This window comes from Trichoderma gamsii, assembly GCF_001481775.2.
Source record: "Trichoderma gamsii strain T6085 chromosome Unknown Scaffold_47.2, whole genome shotgun sequence".
Classification (NCBI taxonomy): domain Eukaryota; kingdom Fungi; phylum Ascomycota; class Sordariomycetes; order Hypocreales; family Hypocreaceae; genus Trichoderma; species Trichoderma gamsii.
The window spans coordinates 40,676-58,832 of NW_020171384.1; the positions used below are offsets into that span (position 1 = coordinate 40,676).

At 50.0% G+C, this 18,157-nt stretch overlaps 4 protein-coding genes across 4 annotated transcripts; 2 read left to right on the forward strand and 2 right to left on the reverse strand.

The window, feature by feature from the left end:
* Positions 1–2,590: 2,590 nt before the first annotated feature.
* Positions 2,591–3,106, reverse strand: TGAM01_v209488 (hypothetical protein; the record flags this gene model as incomplete). The annotated part of the gene is made up of 1 exon (XM_018807897.2): positions 2,591–3,106. One exon carries the CDS (start codon positions 3,104–3,106, stop codon positions 2,591–2,593), a length of 516 nt encoding a protein of 171 aa, XP_018658935.2.
* A 3,331-nt stretch (positions 3,107–6,437) lies between these two features.
* On the reverse strand, positions 6,438–10,592 carry TGAM01_v209489 (hypothetical protein; the record flags this gene model as incomplete). The annotated part of the gene is made up of 4 exons (XM_018807896.1): positions 6,438–7,746; positions 7,799–8,018; positions 8,093–9,888; positions 9,946–10,592. 4 exons carry the CDS (start codon positions 10,590–10,592, stop codon positions 6,438–6,440), a joined length of 3,972 nt encoding a protein of 1,323 aa, XP_018658934.1.
* Positions 10,593–11,833: 1,241 nt separating this feature from the next.
* TGAM01_v209490 (hypothetical protein) lies at positions 11,834–14,221 on the forward strand (the record flags this gene model as incomplete). The annotated part of the gene is made up of 5 exons (XM_018807895.1): positions 11,834–11,905; positions 12,001–12,216; positions 12,299–12,402; positions 12,455–12,530; positions 12,590–14,221. The coding sequence occupies 5 exons, from the start codon at positions 11,834–11,836 to the stop codon at positions 14,219–14,221; spliced, it is 2,100 nt and encodes a 699-aa protein (XP_018658933.1).
* Positions 14,222–16,534: 2,313 nt separating this feature from the next.
* On the forward strand, positions 16,535–17,659 carry TGAM01_v209491 (cytochrome c peroxidase, mitochondrial; the record flags this gene model as incomplete). The annotated part of the gene is made up of 2 exons (XM_018807894.1): positions 16,535–17,006; positions 17,067–17,659. The coding sequence occupies 2 exons, from the start codon at positions 16,535–16,537 to the stop codon at positions 17,657–17,659; spliced, it is 1,065 nt and encodes a 354-aa protein (XP_018658932.1).
* Positions 17,660–18,157: the final 498 nt, after the last annotated feature.

Genomic DNA, 18,157 nt, shown 5'->3' on the forward strand with positions numbered 1-18,157 from the left:
AGAGGGGTCATGGAACTTCGGATTTTTTTTCGGTTTAGGGATAGGAGAGATGAGTGGCGCAAGGGTGCTTGTCCGTTGTTTTTCGCCTGCTTGAACCGGCGACGGACTCTTTTTTGTTGTTCGCTGCTGAACGATGGAACGCTTTTGTTGCCTCTTCTCCCACTACCTCCCTCTCTACCCCAAGTGCCTGGTATTTGTTCCCCTGTTCTGCTTTTTGACGTTACCACCTACCTAGTTTACATTGGTCCCGATTTTTTGGCGGATCGTTATGGAAAATGTTGTCCCCCAAAAATTATGTCGTTGTTTTCTTGCAATCTGCTTGTTGTCTTTTTTTTCCCCTCTCCCCCTCCTCGCGTCACAGTGGTTCAATATCGTTGTGTGCCCCGCAGAGAAAGAGGAGAAAAGAAAGGGAAAACTTGTGTATTTCCCTTTCCACCCAACAGTTTTTACAGCAGCAACCCCTTGAAAAAATGGCAAAAAAAAGAAATTCCAATCCAACGTACTGAACTGTGTCTACTGTAGAATTCTACTTGTGAAGTCTTGTATGTTGCTTGCTTTAATAAGGACGTCTCTTCTTGAGCATCTAGCTGTGCTCCTAGCTCAGCTATCTTTGCTCAGCTTAATACCTCGGCACTCGAGCTTTTTTTTTATATATAAATAGACACACATCTCCAAATACAAGAGCAGCCGTCTTTGCAAGAAAAACGGTTACAGACCTTTACACAACTCGACGAATTAGATTACATCACAGCAGTCGCGATTTAAAGCCATATGCTCCATACGGAGAACTTGCAACGAAGATCGATCGAAAAGCCCGCAACTGAGGCGCAAAGCTACACACGCACAAAAAACCCCCCACCCCACCTTGAGCTGATAGAGGTGACATAGAGTTGCTACAGCAAGTATTTGAGTGGCTTGCTCAAGATAAGACTAGCGTACTGGCTTTAGTTAGGGGAGGTGAGATAGATATTCCTGTGTCTTAACGGCTGTTTTTATTTCATTTTTTTGAAGGAGGAAACAAAGTGCCTGTCTGTCTATTAGAGCATATCCCCATAGACAATAATCTACGTAGATACTCTGCAAGAGACAACATGTTCTAGAGAGGAAAGTTTCTTTCGCACCCCAGCTATATATAGCTTAACAAGGCAGCTGGTTCATATATCAAATATACAACTACCAAATGCATGAAAAGTAGCATCAGTAGTAGTAGCAGTAGGTGGCACACGTAGCCAGAATGCCGGATAAACAGAACTGAGATGCCGAGTAACTGTTCACTCCAGGCATATGCTACACCAGCATCACTCGTAACTTCATTTCGTCTTATTCAGCCACCACTTGAACCCCCTCCTCTACTACCCCCTCATATTTTTACCTCATTATTGTCGGCGGTGAGTTGCTGATCCTGAGGTCCATCCTATTGTCCGTCTTGTTCTTGATGAGCTTCGGTGAAAACTTGCTGTTGCCGCTGTTGCTGAATGCGATGATTATACGTGTTCAAGATTGCTTGGCACGGCAACATTCATGGCAGTTTGGTAGTGGGTGCCAGCCTAATGCAATGGTGTTAGTAACCATTTTTTTCTTCTCCTTTTCCCCAGATTCCTATAAATAGGACAGGAATAAAAAGGGATTGACTTACTCAAACCGCGTTGTTGTCTTTCTATTAAAACATGCTGTTTTCCTGCCAGGTTATCTACATAGCTTATGGTTTACAGCGGGATGCTCTAGTAGACAGATAGGCGACTCGTCTCCTGTATCCCAAGAGAAGAAATAAAAATAGCCGATAAAACATATAGATATCCCGTCAGCTAGCAACAATGAGACCGGTACATTGGTGTTATCTTGAGTAAGCCATCACATATCGAATAGTAGTCTACAACGTAAATACCGAGAAACTCTTTATCTCACCTCTACCAGCTTTGTGTTTTTTTGTTGTGTCTTGTTCCTAATGGGGCTCTATACCAATCAAGTACTACACTCAAAGTATTAGACAATCCATTTATAGAAGTACACCGATGGGAGCGGATTTATAGCTTATTGCAGGCTTTTAATGCGGCAAGGGGTCAACCCTGGAATTCGGTATTCTCATACAAAATGCAACTTGGCAGTTTCTTTCGTGTCTCATTGCTATAAGATTCATCTTATACACATGCTTCTCTCAAATTCGAGTAGTAATTTAGTCTAAAAGAGAAACTAACTGCTTTCGCGAGGTACAGTATAGAGACAAAAGTTTGTGGCCACCCCCCCGTGATATAAAAAAATAAAAAAACACCAGATACAAAAGAAAAACGGGCAGTTAAATAGCCCCGTGGTAGTGGTATAAGTTGTAAATCGCTTTCCCGTGTCCTCCCTTACCAATGTAAATTACCTGGTAAACATGCGCCAAAACGTGATATTATTATGAGTTCCCCCATCCCATCCCACCCCTTATGCTTTCTCTCCGCCATCTCGATAGGATTCGGATAGGAACGGTAAATGAGAATCGTCTCGTAGTCGTCGTCTTCGTCAATTGGATGCTGCGCTCGTGCTGCTATTGTGCTTTTGTCTCTTGGTACAACGGTGTACATAATCTTGTTCAAGACTTTGTTCGTGATCAGCTAATGGTATTCACCTGCAATAGCTTCGATGCCCGTATCATCCTCATCTGTCTTGAGAAAAGACCCCGTCCACGGCCATTGCTGCTGTCTGCGCCTGGCGTAACCTCCTCTTCCACATATTTGGCATCTCCCGACCGTAGATTCTGATACATGGCTGTTCGTGTTGTCTCGCCTTTCCGCGGAGGCGTCATGAACTCGGGGATGTCAGCATTGGCGACGCTGCTGCGGCGGCGGGCTTTGCCGGTGAATTGCGCCTTGACCTTGTGCCAGAGCCGGGAGCTCTTGGACATTGTGGCCAGTTCAGAGGGCGTCAGAGACATCGACGACGCAGTAGTTGTGGTGACGAGCGAAGGGGCGGAATAGTTGCTGGCGGGTGCATCTGAGGCTGATGTGGATGCGACCACCTCGTCGCGCCAGACCATGATGCGATTCTCCTTGGCGGCAGACATGAGCTGGCACGGAGTGGGTGATAACTCGTCCATTATCGCGAATAAATTGTCCATATTTGCCATTGTTTGAGAGTGGGTGTCGATCCAGCGACTTTGAATTGCTGCGGTTGTAGGTTTTGTTGTCGGTATTATTACTGTTATTCCAATGATGCTGGTGAGGCTTTTGAGGAAATTGTGGGCGATGTTATAAGCCACAAGATGGTACGCTGCAAATCGACCAACGTGATTGACTCGAAGCTGACATTAAACAGCTTTCTTTCGCACTATCGTCGAATATCGCGATCTTGCTTTGATTGTTCGAGACGATTTGACAAGCTGGGAGAGTTCAAGCCTCGTTTCGAAGGTTTGGACACAAACGGCGCACGTAATATAACCAAAGAGGTCGTTATCGCTTCCCTTTAAGGAAGTTGTTCATGCGACCCATGCAAAAGAGGATCCGAACTGTGTCTCCCCCACCAGGTAATCTCTCGATTTGCGTTCCAATTCCAGGTGACGTCGCCAAGGCGCAGAGGAAATGAAATGAGGGTTTCGAGGTTGTCGACGGGGCCAAATAGAGAGTTTAATTAATTGGGGCAGGAATCAAGCCCGAAAAGAAGGGGACAGGGTTCGACTCGACGTTGTTCTCGGAACGCTCCGAATCTCAGGTTTGCTCTTCTTTTTTTAGACTCGATTTGCGTTCTTTTTCTTCTTTGCTCTCAGCCCTTTTCTTCTTTCCCCTGAAATATTAATTGCAAGTAGTTCCGGGCTGAATCTCGCTTCTGCAGTCTAGGCGTATAAGTAAGGTCGAGCTGCAGAGGAAATCTCGTAGCGCCACTTGGAGTATGCACGGCACCGGGTCGGCAGCGCGAATTGGAAAAGCTCTTTTAGCAGTTGAGCAGTCACTGCTAATACGAGTCGAGGTCGTAGTGGTGGTTCGCAGTAGCGGTTCTGGGATTTCCCTAGGCTCCACTGGGCAGCATAGGCGAGCGGCTCAGGCGCGGCAGCGGAAGAGCAGAATTGAAGAGAGGAGAGTGAAGCCGAGGGCGTGTGGGTGCGATACACGCGTATGTTGTTTGCTGGTGGCTTGCAAGGAACCAGGGATGGAGAAGAAGAAGAAGAAGAAGAAGAAGCAGCAAAATACGAGGTGGACGAGGGAATAATCAGGATCAAGTAAATGAGCACAAAAAAAGAACAGACCCGTCGCCAATGATATGAGCCCAGAGGGAGAGACCAAGAGGCGACCAGCAACTTAAGCGTCAGTGCGCTGGGGAGAGGCCAAGTCAGGGAAGACGCCGAAGCGGCGAGTGGAGAGCCACAGCAGGGGAGGGGCTCCATTTTAGCGGTTGGCGGGCTTCTCTCGGAGGGGGAGCAGATCAATTGATCGCTTGCACGCAACAGCGCCAGGGGGTTTGGGGTGCATGTGAGCGGCCAGTCAGGCGCTGAGGGCGCTGGGAGAAATAGCGGGCTGCGTCTCTTGGAGGGCAGCTGTGACATGCAACTGGCCGTGGCAAAAGTCGCCCATACCGTAGCGTGCAGATGTCACCAGACGGCAGCGCTGGGCTGGGTGCTAGTAGCTCCGCGGGCTTTTGGGCCTTGGACGGAAATTTGCAGAGACCCAAGCTGGTCGAGTCGCACTGGGAGCGGCGTCTCGGATCTGCTGCTGCTCTCAATGTTACATGGCCATGGGATTGGGACTCAGTGCCCTTCACGTTTCTTCCTTCTCTGGCATCGTGGCAATCAAGCCAGGCATCGTGGCAGCTCCAATCATCCAATGTCTCAGCGGAGAAAATACGTATAAAACCGCTCGATACACGTACCAGCTAGCTGTGAGACTACGCGGTGGCGTCGCCACTTACATGATAGTTCGCATGTCTGTTTAGCATGGAAGCAGAGATAGTCGGCTACTTGATGCCGAATGGAGAAGCCCGAGGCATTCTAGCCTGATCACTAGCAGGCGAGGCTTGCTGCAACTGAGTCGATGGAACGGAATCTTTGCACTGAGTCGCGAAGCGCTTTTAACGCCGAGGGGGCCACCACAGCGACATTGAGCAATTTACGGACGGTGTTCGGTATTAGATACCAACTTGAAGGTATACACGATGACGATGATTTTTAGTTGATTGCAATCCGGAGCCGCCTGAGCCATATACCCTCTCAAAGGGGCGAGTTTCTACATATAGATACCTGTCGATGGTACTATACACAGGGCTGAAATGACGGGCAAAGTCGGGACATCGTCATCATCTTCTTCCTTTCAGCCTAGATAAGGTATACGAGATATTGACATAAAAATTCCCAAATACCACCTCCCTGTAGGTGGCCACTTGTGACCAAAAAGAGACACAGTCTCGGCAGCCGCTCCTCTTCCCCTTTCAATAATCCCCTTTGCTAGAAAAAAACGTCTCATTTTGATCACAAGCCAAGAAACATTGCCAACTTTTTTATTTTAAGCACATGGTCACTGCCCATCCCTTGTTTTGGAATAAAAGGCCTCCCTATTTCCATACACACACATACTTGAAAACAAACAAACACACTGAAAAAAGAAGAAAAAGACCATTTTCTGTGTAACTGGCGCCGAGCGCAAAGCAAACAAACATCCATACTGTACGGAGTCCAATCCCCAAAAATTCCTTCTCCGATCGGCCGCGATTTGCGCTAGAAAAAGGGTTTACTCCGTTTCTTACCATGCAACGGGGCTTTTTTCGGATTGGTCAAAAGAGAGCGATTCATTTAATTTTTTTCTTTTCGGTAGTGAAATCAGCAATCGCGTATGTATGGATCGGCCTCTAACAACACATTGGATTTTCCCCGCATTAGCGTCCCAAATCCAGAGAACCCAAAAGTTGCTTCCATGCGTCAAAGTGTGTGTGGGCAAAACAGCTAATCTGGTGGTGTGATGAAGGAGTAGTAGCCGTTTTCTTTGTGCTGCATGACGCGGCAACCTGGTCCTCTATGGTACACCAAAATAATTTGCTAGAGAGTGATACAAAGATGTAGGCCGCCTTTGGCGAGCCGAGTGCTACTACTATCACGAAAGTGAGGTGAATAAAAGCAAGCACTAATTCAAGTAGCCAGGCTCTTGATTCGCTAGGGATGGAAATGACCCCAAAGCGCTAATTGGCCCTCATCTGCCTCCAAAGCAGGGATGATACTCTTACATGTGCCTGGCGGTGCTACTTCGAACGGCTCGCTGGCTTACAGCAGACTCGTGCCATGTGACGGTGATGGGATTCCTTCAGTATAAGCGCGCATACTCCACAGTCAAAAATCAAGCTTGATGAGGCTAGGGCAAGCTTCAAGCCCCAAAGTCATACTCATATATCACATATTTTTTTCTTATAAGAACGGTAGCCATCGTGATAACTAGGCATGCCACTTTGAACTACATCCCGTGCCTGTTCCCCCCCTTCCCCTAGGCTGCGCTCGGCTGCAATGTCTCCCAGCCTCCCATCTCTTCCTCTCCACCCTCCAATAGATCTACAGGGCCCTGGTTCACCTGCCTTGATCGCTTTGGCAACAGGGGGGGCCCTCCAGTTGCCGTTGTGCCAGTATTTGAGTTTGCATTCGCCCTTGCGTCCATGTTCATATTTAAAGACGGTTTAGGAGGGGCAACGGGCTTCCTTCCAGTGCCTGAACCACCAACGGATGGTGTTTGCCACTGCGCATTGTCCTGTTTCACTCCCATCGTTGAAGCACGAGCCGGCAGCGGCGGCTGGAAGTCTCCGTCGCTATATTTAGCTTTATTGAACCCGCTCCCTGAAGTCAATGTCGAGGGTAGCGACGATGTCGAGGCCGGTGAGGTCGACAACAGGTGTGCCGGTTTCTTTGCGACAGGGGGTGCCGGCTTCCCAGCCTTGAGCTGCTGCGATAGCTGTGATGTCTGAGAGGTCACTGATGTGGGCCGAGATGAGGATGTCCATAGCGGTTGCGTTGCTCCTCCTATCTTGCCAGGAGCATCAGCTCCTCCAATAATCCCCGCTGTGCTTGCAGACCTGCCTAGCCCTGCGCTCGAGCCCATATCCAACGTCGTTGCTGAACGACGGGGTGGCGGTGGAGGCGGAGCCGCGCTAGATCTGTCTCCGTGAACGCTCCGCGCGCCATCACCGTCCCCAATCTTCATCCGTCCCACCTGAGCAGGGAGAGTGGTCGGATCGTACTGTGGAGGCAGCTTCCTAGGCCCAGCTGAGCTCATGCCCCTGGGAGGTGTAAGCTTCTCGTATGGCGAGCTCGAAATGCTCGAAAGAGACGCGCCGGGCGACGACCTCGAAACTGATATCCAGTCCAGTTCTTCTCCATGGCCAAAGGGATTTGAAGGGCGGTGCGGATTCAAAGCCATTGGTTGGCCGTCTCGCCCATTGGGTATGGGAATTTGAGCACGAGCCGGCTGTCGGTTGTCGAGCCACCATTTTTGCCGGTCTGAGCTCGCAGGGGGTAGGCCTGGCTCGATTGCGTCGTATCCAATTAAATCTTCATCTTCAGTGTCTTCGCCATCGGCATGTGCGGCCGAGTCTCCCACTTCCGCCTTCCGCCGGTCGTATAGTTCCTGGCTGATTGCGTTTCGCTGCAGCTCATCGATGAGGCTGACCCGGCAATCAAACGTGGCATAAACCGGCCTGTGGTCTGAAAACATCAATGTTGGTGCCGAGTCGTACGCCGTTTGGCGGAGAATGGCGCCCTTCCTCAGTACTCTATCCGTCCAAGCCGGTATTCTTGCTTTTTCGCTACCACATGTTAGCATGTCTGCAACTATACGTAGCTCAAGATGCTGCTCACGAAGTATCGTATACGTCTGTTCCAATGTCAAATCGGTATGTGGGCATGAAGTTGATACGGGCTTCGGAATAAAACTGAAACGCCAGCCCAGCTACCATCTGTAAGTTTAGCTGGTCGTTGCTGTACATGGTTTCAAAATCTCGCTTTTTCACCAAGCCGCGTACGGCTTCTGAGCCGAGACCGATTCGATAGTTGAAATCGCCCAGCCAAATAATCGCATCTGTTTATGTCCTTATTAGCCAACTTTTGCTCATGTACATGTACGGGATAAGACGACTGAGGAGTTAAACATACCGTGATCTTCGATCCCTCGACTCCTCTGAAATCGCAGACCATCGTGAATCGTTGCGTAATCTCGATTCCGTTCATCATAATTAGCAAATCCTGCTGCCAAATGTGCTGTAACAAAGCATATATGGGTATTTGCGTAATCAAACCGAATCGCAACCGCTCCTTTGTTTCCAGCCATCCCAGACAATCCTGTTTTCTTGACATTTCCCTCAACATTCTTAATGTGATTGAGAGACGACGACCTTACAAAGATGCAAAGAGCTGCTCCTACAAGCTGCCCACTACGTAACAGCACGTATTTCTCTCCTCCCAGGCTAGCTTGTCGCCGGTTCAGTGTCTCTTTTACCGCATTCTCCCACAGACCTTTTCTGGTGGGATCGCTATTCATGATTTGCTGTGGGCTCAGCTCAACTATCTCCTGAAAAGCGACAACATATATCTCTGGTTGTGATGACCCTAGCGAGGGCGGGAATAGCCATGGTGATAAGTCATAGTCGATACCTTCCGTGCGCCCGTTCAAATTAAATGTGCCGACCCATATACTGATATTCTTGAACGATGTAAACTCTTCGCTTCGCCTGTTCAGCTCTACTGAAACATAGTCACTGATGGGGTCGAACAAGTGCACAGGGGCTTGTCCAACTAAAAGACCCAGCAGCATATCAATTGTAATCTGTCGAGAAGGGTCGATAAAATTGTTGTGGTAGATACGCTGGACAGATTTTCGCATGTCTGCCACTGCTCCAGCTAGGGACATCTTGCCATGCCTCGTGAAGGATGTCTTTAGAGCCCCAGTTCCGGCATAGGTCTTGGAGAGAGCATCACCATTATCGGCCCAAAGACTGGAATGCCTCATCCAGAAATCGGAGGCCGCGTATTCATTACGATGATCCAAAAATGCCTCAACAGCCATCTGGGATATCAAGGTCTGAATCAAGTTTGTACGATCAAGACAATCCAAGCAGTTTGTGCGAAAGACGCCTTCTTGCTGGAGCACGACCACCATGCGATCATCGGCTCGATCATGCTCTGCTAGGTAGTAGGCGAAGGCGTCAGATGAACCTTCAATATATCGGCGGATCCCGCGAGCAGCTTCGTATCCGGCTGGGCCCTTTGTTTCGGCGTGGAAGTCGTAATGTGTTTCGCGTAGTAATGCATGATCCTCTGACTGCTGCTGCGCAGGTCGGCTTAACGGGGAGCGTCTGATGCACTCTCGGTACATCGTGGCCAGCTCGACTTCACCCGGTTTAGTTGCACTCAAAAGATTGATAACATGGACAGCGCCGTAAGATTGCTCGAGATCCTCGAAGTGTTTGTTGAACGTTGGCTGTGTTGCATCCGGAGGCCGGGTAATGGTTATTTTTTGGCGGCCAGGTAAGAGATCCGCCGCCTGTTCCCAAAAGACTGGGACTGACCCTCGAATCTGGGCATAAGAAAACAGAACTCCCGCAGGAGACCAGAACGTCGTCTCGGTTTCAACGAAGTTCGCCACATTGCCATTATCATCCATGCCTCTGGCGTTGAAACGAGTGCCTGCCCGCCGACAAGAAAGCCGTGAAATGAGCGTTAAAAAGGATGGTCTGCCGCTCTTGGATTTTAAAGGCGAAGAGTTCTGCGGTATCGTCATTGTCTTACAAAATCCGCGGATCGCAGAGGTGAGAATGCGTGATGCATCCAGCGCCTCGCGCTCTGGGGGCATCAACCGGGACCGAAACTGAACTAGTGGGCTAATCATGTATGAATTCCACAGATACGTGTTGTCAAAGTTGTCTATCTCAAAAGAGTTCGAGTTTAGAGGCCTTACAGATAGGAGTCAGTACATGTCCCTGAAAACCGCATCTCCTAACCAAACATACCGGTCTTGCACCCTGTTGGTAAGATCGAAATCTGTGCTGTAGTAAAAAGAGCCATTGCTGAGCAGCCTGCGCAAATCATGACACGGATGTTCGATCGCCACGTCTCTTCGGCCCAATCCTTGGCCGTAAGGCGATGATGAGTTGTACCCAAAAACGTCGGAAGAATCCCCGTCCCCCAGCAACTCGAGAGGCACGACATCATCGTAGTTGGCGCTACTCAGACAGTAGAAATCCACACTCGCAATCCTTTCCACAGTTTCACCAGGACGGACCGTCGCAGCCCTCACAGCCTGGGTGATGACAGAGAGAAATACCTCTCCGTTTATTGAAATCAGGCCCAAGGTGCCGTACACCGGCCTCGGCGTCAGCGGTCGGTAGTCCTTCAGCAGCTTCTTCGTTATAGGGGAGAATTCCACCATGCACTTGGCCGCAGAGGAATCGCTGCCGCCGCGCGGCTTGCTGGACGGGAGCGAAACGGGAGACCCGCTGCCGAACGCTTCGTTCGCCGACGAACTATATCGCAGGATGAGGGCGTGGGAGGACGATACAATGGCGATGGATCGATGCGGATAGTCGCGGATGAAGAGCTCGCTCGACTTTTCTGGCGCGGGAGCTTGCGCGCTCCACGAGCCCGGCGGAGTGTCCATGGCGATGATGATGATGGACTCGTGGCATCAAATGCGAAGCTGGGCGGCTGGCAGGGGGACGAAGCAAGCAGGAAGCGGATCTAAGGTCCCTGTTGATCCATGGTCTCCTTGCAATTGAGTGGAGCGGTTGAAGGCCTTGCTTTCGAGCTGTCCTCCGCCTTGCTGTTCTCTGGTGTTGCTTCCTTGGCTGGCCGTGTTCCTGTAGAGCTAGAGACTGTTGTTCTGGGTAGGAGCGCGCTATGTCATTGGTGACATTGGCCGCACTTAGCGTCTATCTGCGCTTATCTCACCAGTTGGTGGCCGAAGCAGAAAGCGTAGTTCAGAGAGCATGCCCAGTATAAACAACTAGAAACCGCAAGCCGGAAACCAGAGAAGAAATAATTGTAGTTATTACCGGTAAGAAGACTATATCTTAACGACTATCAACTACAGTCGGCTAGTTTTTGCAAGGCGTAGAGACTGCCTCAAATCGAGATATGGAAATTGCGCCGAGGACTGCAGCCCAGAATGGTGCTTCATCTACTGAATTCTTGCTCTTCTACGTAATCTCAACTTACTGAATTCTTCATGGTGGCCTGCTGTTGTTGAAAATTGTTATACCAAATAATCACAGGGCTCTTTACCTCGTGCTTTCGTGTTGTCTGAGTAGTCAGGCACTATCACGCCTCTGTAAAAACCGATGTCGTTATGTCGGTTAAGCCATAGCACGTGTTGATCTGCGTGCTCAAGGTCCAATCTCTTGCTCAGGATCTATTTCTAGGAGCAATAACGGACCTGTTCATCTGCTGAGTGTCGAGATACTACGAACAAAATCCATGCAAGCGTATCATATCGACAATCTTGCCCAACGAGATAGTAATCCGATATTAGAATAAAAAAAGACGTCATATAAGTGCCAGACCTCAGATCCTTTTTGAGATCATGCTCGCCATGAATGGAGAGCGTTCATTCTCTTCCTATCATATTTTAATTTTGGGAATCATCACTGGCCATGTTTATGAGGAAAGAAAAATCGAATTTGGAGACCCGCTTGCGAATGAAATATGCGTCTCCAACGCTTAGTCATCGAATTCACGCTAGGCCGATCAGAGCTAACATCCCCCAGCCTCACATACATTCTTCCACTCTTGACCATAACCTTGAACCTTGCACTTTTACAGCTCCTATTCGCGCTGCTGCACCTCCTTTGCGCAAACATTTCTTTTGTCCCAGACTCAATCGCGTCTTTCAAGTATTCTTCCATGAGCGACTTCAACAATTACGGCGGCTCCGAAGAGGAGTACGCGTCGGTTCGCAAATTCGCTGCTGAAACGGTACGTCAGCCTCCTCTGCCAATCGCTCGTTGTCACCGAACAGGCTGATGTTTGCCTGTTGCCTTTGGTTGCTGACCCAATCATTTCTCGCTTAGGAGACGAATCCGGACAACTTTGAGAGCTGGGAGAACCTGATCAAAGCCTGCGAAGCTCTTGATGGTGGCCTGAACAGAAACTCGAGCCCCCAGGCGCTCTCTACGATTCGCGATGCCTACGATCGACTTCTGCTCAAGTTCCCGCTCTTTTTTGGGTACTGGAAAAAATATGCCGATTTGGAATTCAATATCGCTGGCCCAGAGTCAGCTGAAATGGTGCGCTTGGAGAGTCTTTGTTTCAGGCCCCTTCTGCAAGGGTCGCGTGGTCGTGGTACACTGCTAACGGGACTGGATACAGGTTTATGAGCGAGGTTGCGCCAGCATAACTAACTCTGTCGATCTTTGGACCGACTACTGCTCTTTCAAGATGGAGACAACACATGACCCTACGCTGGTCAGAGAGTAAGTATTCAGGGCACTTTTTCCTTCCCCATAACGACTTCTACCAATGCAGTATCGCGCTTAAGCACCATGATTTCGGCTGTACACCTGTCAAGAGCTCTGCTGCTCACTATCGACCGTGTCTGATGGTGAGATATGCCACAGCGGCCCTATCATACCGGGATCTCTCTCTCACTCTTTTTCCCAGACTTTGTTGATATGTACTCTTCGTCCCATAACATTGCGTCGTGCTCCTACCGTTGTCTCCACTGGGGATCTAGAATTCGATTTCTACACTCCCAGAGGGCCACCACCCCTTTGTGTACTGACCCTCCTCTGTTCCCATACTCGCCAAACCCTTACCCCCGTGAGCTCCCTACTGACATGGCTACACAGACTATTCGAACGCGGAGCTACTTTTGCCGGTTTAGATTTCCTAGCCCATCCTTTTTGGGACAAGTACATTGAGTACGAAGAGCGACAAGAGGCTCAGGATCGAATCTTTGCCATTCATGCTCGAATTATCCGCATCCCTCTTCATCAATATGCTCGCTACTATGAACGATTTCGAACTCTGTCCCACACCCAGCCTCTAACAGAGGTTGTGTCGGCAGATATACTGGCCAAGTTTCAGGCCGAGGTTGCGGCTGAAGCAGCTGCATATGGTGGTGCCGAACGACCGGAGCTGGAGGTTGAAAGAGACGTCCGAGGAAAGATTGACGCCATGTACTACGAAGTCTTCACCCAGACACAAAACGAGGTTTCAAAGCGATGGACATATGAGTCAGAAAATAAGCGACCATATTTCCATGTGACTGAGCTTGAACACAGCCAGCTCAATAACTGGCGCAAATATCTAGACTTTGAGGAGGCCGAGGGCGACTTCAACAGAATCGTCTCATTGTACGAACGGTGTCTCGTTACTTGCGCTTTCTACGACGAATTCTGGTACCGATACGCCCGGTGGATGGCGGAGCAGTCTGGAAAAGACGAAGAAGTTCGCAATATCTATATTCGGGCATCAACTCTCTTCGTTCCCATCAGTCGACCGGGAATTCGTATGCAGTGGGCATATTTTGAGGAGAGCTGTGGCCGCGTAGACATTGCGCTCGATATCCATGCTGCTATCCTTACGAAGCTTCCGGACTGCGTGGAAGTGATCATTTCCTGGGCGAATCTTGAGCGTCGCCAGAATGGCACTGAAGCTGCTATCCAAGTCCTCAAGGATCAGATCGATGCTCCAACTGTTGATCTGTATACCAAGGCCGCCCTTGTGGCTGAGTGGGCAATACTGCTATGGAAGGGCAAGAACTCTACTGAAGAAGCCCGAGCAGTTTTCCTCAAGAACGTGCAGTGGTATGCAGACAGCAGGACATTTTGGGATAAGTGGTTCCAGCTTGAACTGGAGCAAGCCACACCAGACAAGGATGCAGAGACCCAGCAGGCGGAGCGCATCAAGCATGTCTTTGACGAGTTCCGCAGCAGAAGCCGGCTGCCGGCCCCAGTTAAGCGCGAACTGGCTCAAGTTTATATGAACTACCTAGTTCAACGCGGAGGCAAGGATGCCATGAAGGAATTCTTGGCCGTAGACAGGCAAATGTTTGGGTCCGTCAACCATGCGACCTCCCAAGAAACGGAAGGATTCCAGCTAACACTTAGTCACAGGCCTGCGTCTGTTGCGACGGCATCAAAAAGTGCAACTGGCGCCAAGGAGAATGGCGCATCACTCGGAGAGCTTGATGCAGCCAGCCAGCTCAAAGCTCAGACCAGATACCTAAACTTTTACGAAGCCCACCCAGAGGCTAATACGGAGGCCCAGGGCTCTGCCGATTTCAACTAGCATAGTTTAATGGGAATACGACAAGCTGGACAGGTCATTGCGGACAGCATGCCGCCAATAATATTGACAGTTTCAAGGCGTCAAACTAAGATGTTATATCGTTAAACACAGGTGATGAATGGTTGTTGTTGTTGTTGTTGTTTTATATCATTTGCTGGACACTACAAGGAGTGGCGGATTTCTTTGCTAGCAGACAGATTTGGATGCGAACTGCGAATGATACGGAGGTGGTTTTGTCTTTGTTTTCTTCAACTCACGTATGGTAATTGCATCGTCTTCCCGAAAGGAGCCGGAGATGGGTTGACTCTGCTTCAAAAGGGAATGTCCCGCTGAAACGCGAATGATATGTCTATGAATCTAATAAACGAAGATGAAAGTTGACGGCTCAGAAGATTAAGGACCAAATAATAGGAAAAGAAACCTATATGCTGTGGTTTTCGCATCTGAAATATTCCAAGCTGAGAAATGCCGGCAACTTACAGAGCAATAGATTACCCAAGGGGTAAATCTTTGTATTCCTTCACGAAAGCGCAGGCTAAAACTTGCAAAGAACGAGACCAAGGTACATGTAGCCTCACTCTCTATAAGAGCAAGTCTGGTAGGACCTCAGTAAATCTTGACAAGCCACACACGCGGGAAATACAGGAACCGGGATATTGTGGCCAAGACTCCACGTGGCTCGCCGACGCATACCGCATTCAGAAAGCAGCCGCGAGGTATCTAAGCTGACGAAATTCACTCAAGCCAATGACTCTGCTCGCTCAAGTTTGCAAAATGCCCACAGCGGCTCTGTGTTTTTTACCCTTTTTGGATCTAGCGCCTCTGTCATCAGGGTCCTCCTTTTTTTTTCATCGTCAGGCACAAGGCGTTACGCTGACACGCTTTTCAGCCGTCTCAAGTTGTCAAATCTCTAGTAAGCCCCACGCCACACTTGCAGCTAAAAACCACTTTTCTACTAGTAGTTTAGGCATTTTTTCTTCTTTTCTTTTTTGGGTTTGTCTCGGCTTTGCGCTCGGTTATCTTCCTAATCAGGTGGCGGAGCGGGAATAAGATGAGAAGAAAGAAATGGAAAATGACGACCTTGGGCTGAGAAATGAGGAATTATGAGTGGGCGAGCGGGAGGAAGACGATATGGTATCTACTCTACAGTAGGCTGATAACGGCGGGATGGGTGGTGGGGGGGAGGGCAATTGGGGCGGAGAGACAAAGAGCCCTCAAAGGTTTTTTATTTCAGCAGGAAGATATAACATGGGCAGAACAAGCACTCTGGTGGGAAATAAACAAAGTAAGTGAGACATCGAGTAGACGCAAAAAATATGCATCCCAGGATTCGAAAAATCGCGGAGCCGGAGGGCGGACGCCCGAGATGGCATGATTTTGTCTTTTTGGGGCGGCTGCGGCATCGTCGACGGAGCATGGATGGCAGAGACTTGCCGCACGAATTGAGGGCCGTGATTGGCTGCTTTCAGTCAGAGGAGAAGTGAGATGCGAAAGACGGAGGGGCGATTCGGCACATGGGCACACAAACCCCGGAGAAGGAATCGACGACGGCTTACGAAGAATTCGTAAAAAAGGGCTCTCAGGCTGGCTTGTGATTGTGTTGGTGCCCTGAGGGACTGGCGTTAGTAGCAGTCGGTACTTGTTCTAGCAGCGCAGGGTCCAAGATAGATTCGGGGTTTGGAGGGGCGCTTGATTTTTTTTTGTTATAATCTACAGGGCGTATCGCGACACAACGGCCAACTTTCTTTTGGCGTCAACAGATTGCATACAGGCATTTCACCAATGCCCGTCTACCTCTCGTTCCAATAGCCCAAAAATCGATATCAAGAACCTTCCGAGCCCCAGCGTCAGAGCGTGGAGCATCTCCGCCGGGGGGCGGGTCTAACCACGCCCAGCTGGCCACTAAGGCAATTCCAATTTGCATCGTTCACTATTGTGGCAGAGGGTCCTTTGCTTTCCAGACTCCCGATCCTCTTTTTCTTTTTCTCGAGTACATAATACGTTTCCTCCGTCTTCCACCCTTCCCCCGGGCTATAATACCTCCCACCCTCCCCTTCCTTCATCTTCCTTTCTCTCTTTCGCTGTTTCGGCGTATCCTCTCCAACCCCACAGTCAAGGTGAGTAATATCTCTTTCTCTTCCTCCGTCTTATCTTCTCTCCAGCAAGATACATGCGAGGCGGCGTTGGGCTCGGAGACACCAGGATAACCGTCATTGGGCTCTTGATCCGGCTGCTCTCCCATGCCCATATAAACCCTTCACTCGCTTGTCCGTTCTCGACATCGCTGACCTTGTTGCTTGTCTCATCCTTCAGATGGCCTCCTCTGCCCGTCAGTTTGCCCGCGTGGCAACCCGCACCACTACCCGCTCCTTCGCTGCTGCTCCTCGACAGGCTTTCCGCCAGCAGGGCCGCCGCTTCTACTCCTCTGAGCCCGAGAAGAAGTCCAACCCCGTTGTCTACCTCGGTCTCGCTGCCGCCACCGCTGGTCTGGGTATCTGGTACTTCACCTCTGGTGCCTCTGCCTCTTCCAGCAGCTTCGTTCCCACCCAGGCCGACTACCAGCAGGTCTACAACGACATCGCCAGCCGTCTGGAGGTCGAGGATTATGATGATGGCAGCTATGGCCCCGTGCTGGTGCGTCTCGCATGGCACTGCAGCGGTACCTACGACAAGGAGACCAAGACCGGTGGTAGCAATGGTGCCACTATGCGATTCGCTCCCGAGAGCGGACACGGTGCCAACGCTGGTCTGATTGCTGCTCGTGACTTCCTCGAGCCTATCAAGGGTGAGTTTCTTTGCTGGATTCCATGTTGGTCCCGTGCCCAACGCTAACAGCTTGCTGCAGCCAAGTACCCCTGGATCACCTACTCCGATCTCTGGATCCTTGGCGGTGTCTGCGCCGTCCAGGAGATGCTGGGACCCGTCGTGCCTTACCGACCTGGCCGTCGCGATAACGACGCTGCTGCCTGCACCCCCGATGGCCGTCTGCCCGACGCCAGCCAGGGCCCCAAGCACCTGCGTGACATCTTCTACCGCATGGGTTTCGATGACCGAGAGATTGTCGCCCTTAGCGGTGGCCACGCCATTGGCCGATGCCACTCCAACCGATCTGGCTACGAGGGTCCTTGGACTTTCTCTCCTACCGTTGTGACCAACGACTTCTACCGCCTCCTTCTTGAGGAGAAGTGGCCCCAGAAGAAGTGGGACGGCCCCAAGCAGTTCGAGGACAAGACCACCAAGACCCTCATGATGCTTCCCACCGATCTTGCTCTGGTCCAGGACAAGGCTTTCAAGCCTTGGGTTGAGAAATACGCTGCCGACAACGACCTGTTCTTCAAGGACTTCTCTGGCGTTCTCGTCAAGCTGTTCGAGCTCGGTGTCCCTTTCGCTGAGGGCAGCGAGAACAACCGATGGACCTTCAAGGCCACCAACGCTTAAGCTCCTGAATTCATATAGATGTGAAGAGGAGATGGCGTGGGGAACTAAAATTGTCAATACGGAGCGCGGAATATAGACCTGAGAGTGTTTTTTAGACATGTATAGACATGTAGAGCCTACTTACAGCATGAGAGCTGTTACAGCCAGGCAGGGAGACCTGCTAGCAAAGGGGCAAGCTGGGAAACCTTGCAATGGCCCTGAGTTTATTTTTTACCGCATTTGTTCAAAAGTTGCGATTTTGTTGAGCTCGATTGGGCTTTTTTTTCATTGTTTCATTTTATACCTCTGCCAATGCTCTGTACTTTAGCAAAATAGAAGACAAGCTGTTTATGTTCCCAAACTGCATGATGATTCGTAACCGAGTGATTGATTTATGCACATATGATTGCAGAATGGATGGTTGATGGATGGACGATGGAAGGGGAGAAGTGACACAGCTCGAGTTGAGATGAGGAGGCACGGCCTAAATTGTGCACGAATGCTACTTTGCTTCAGTTT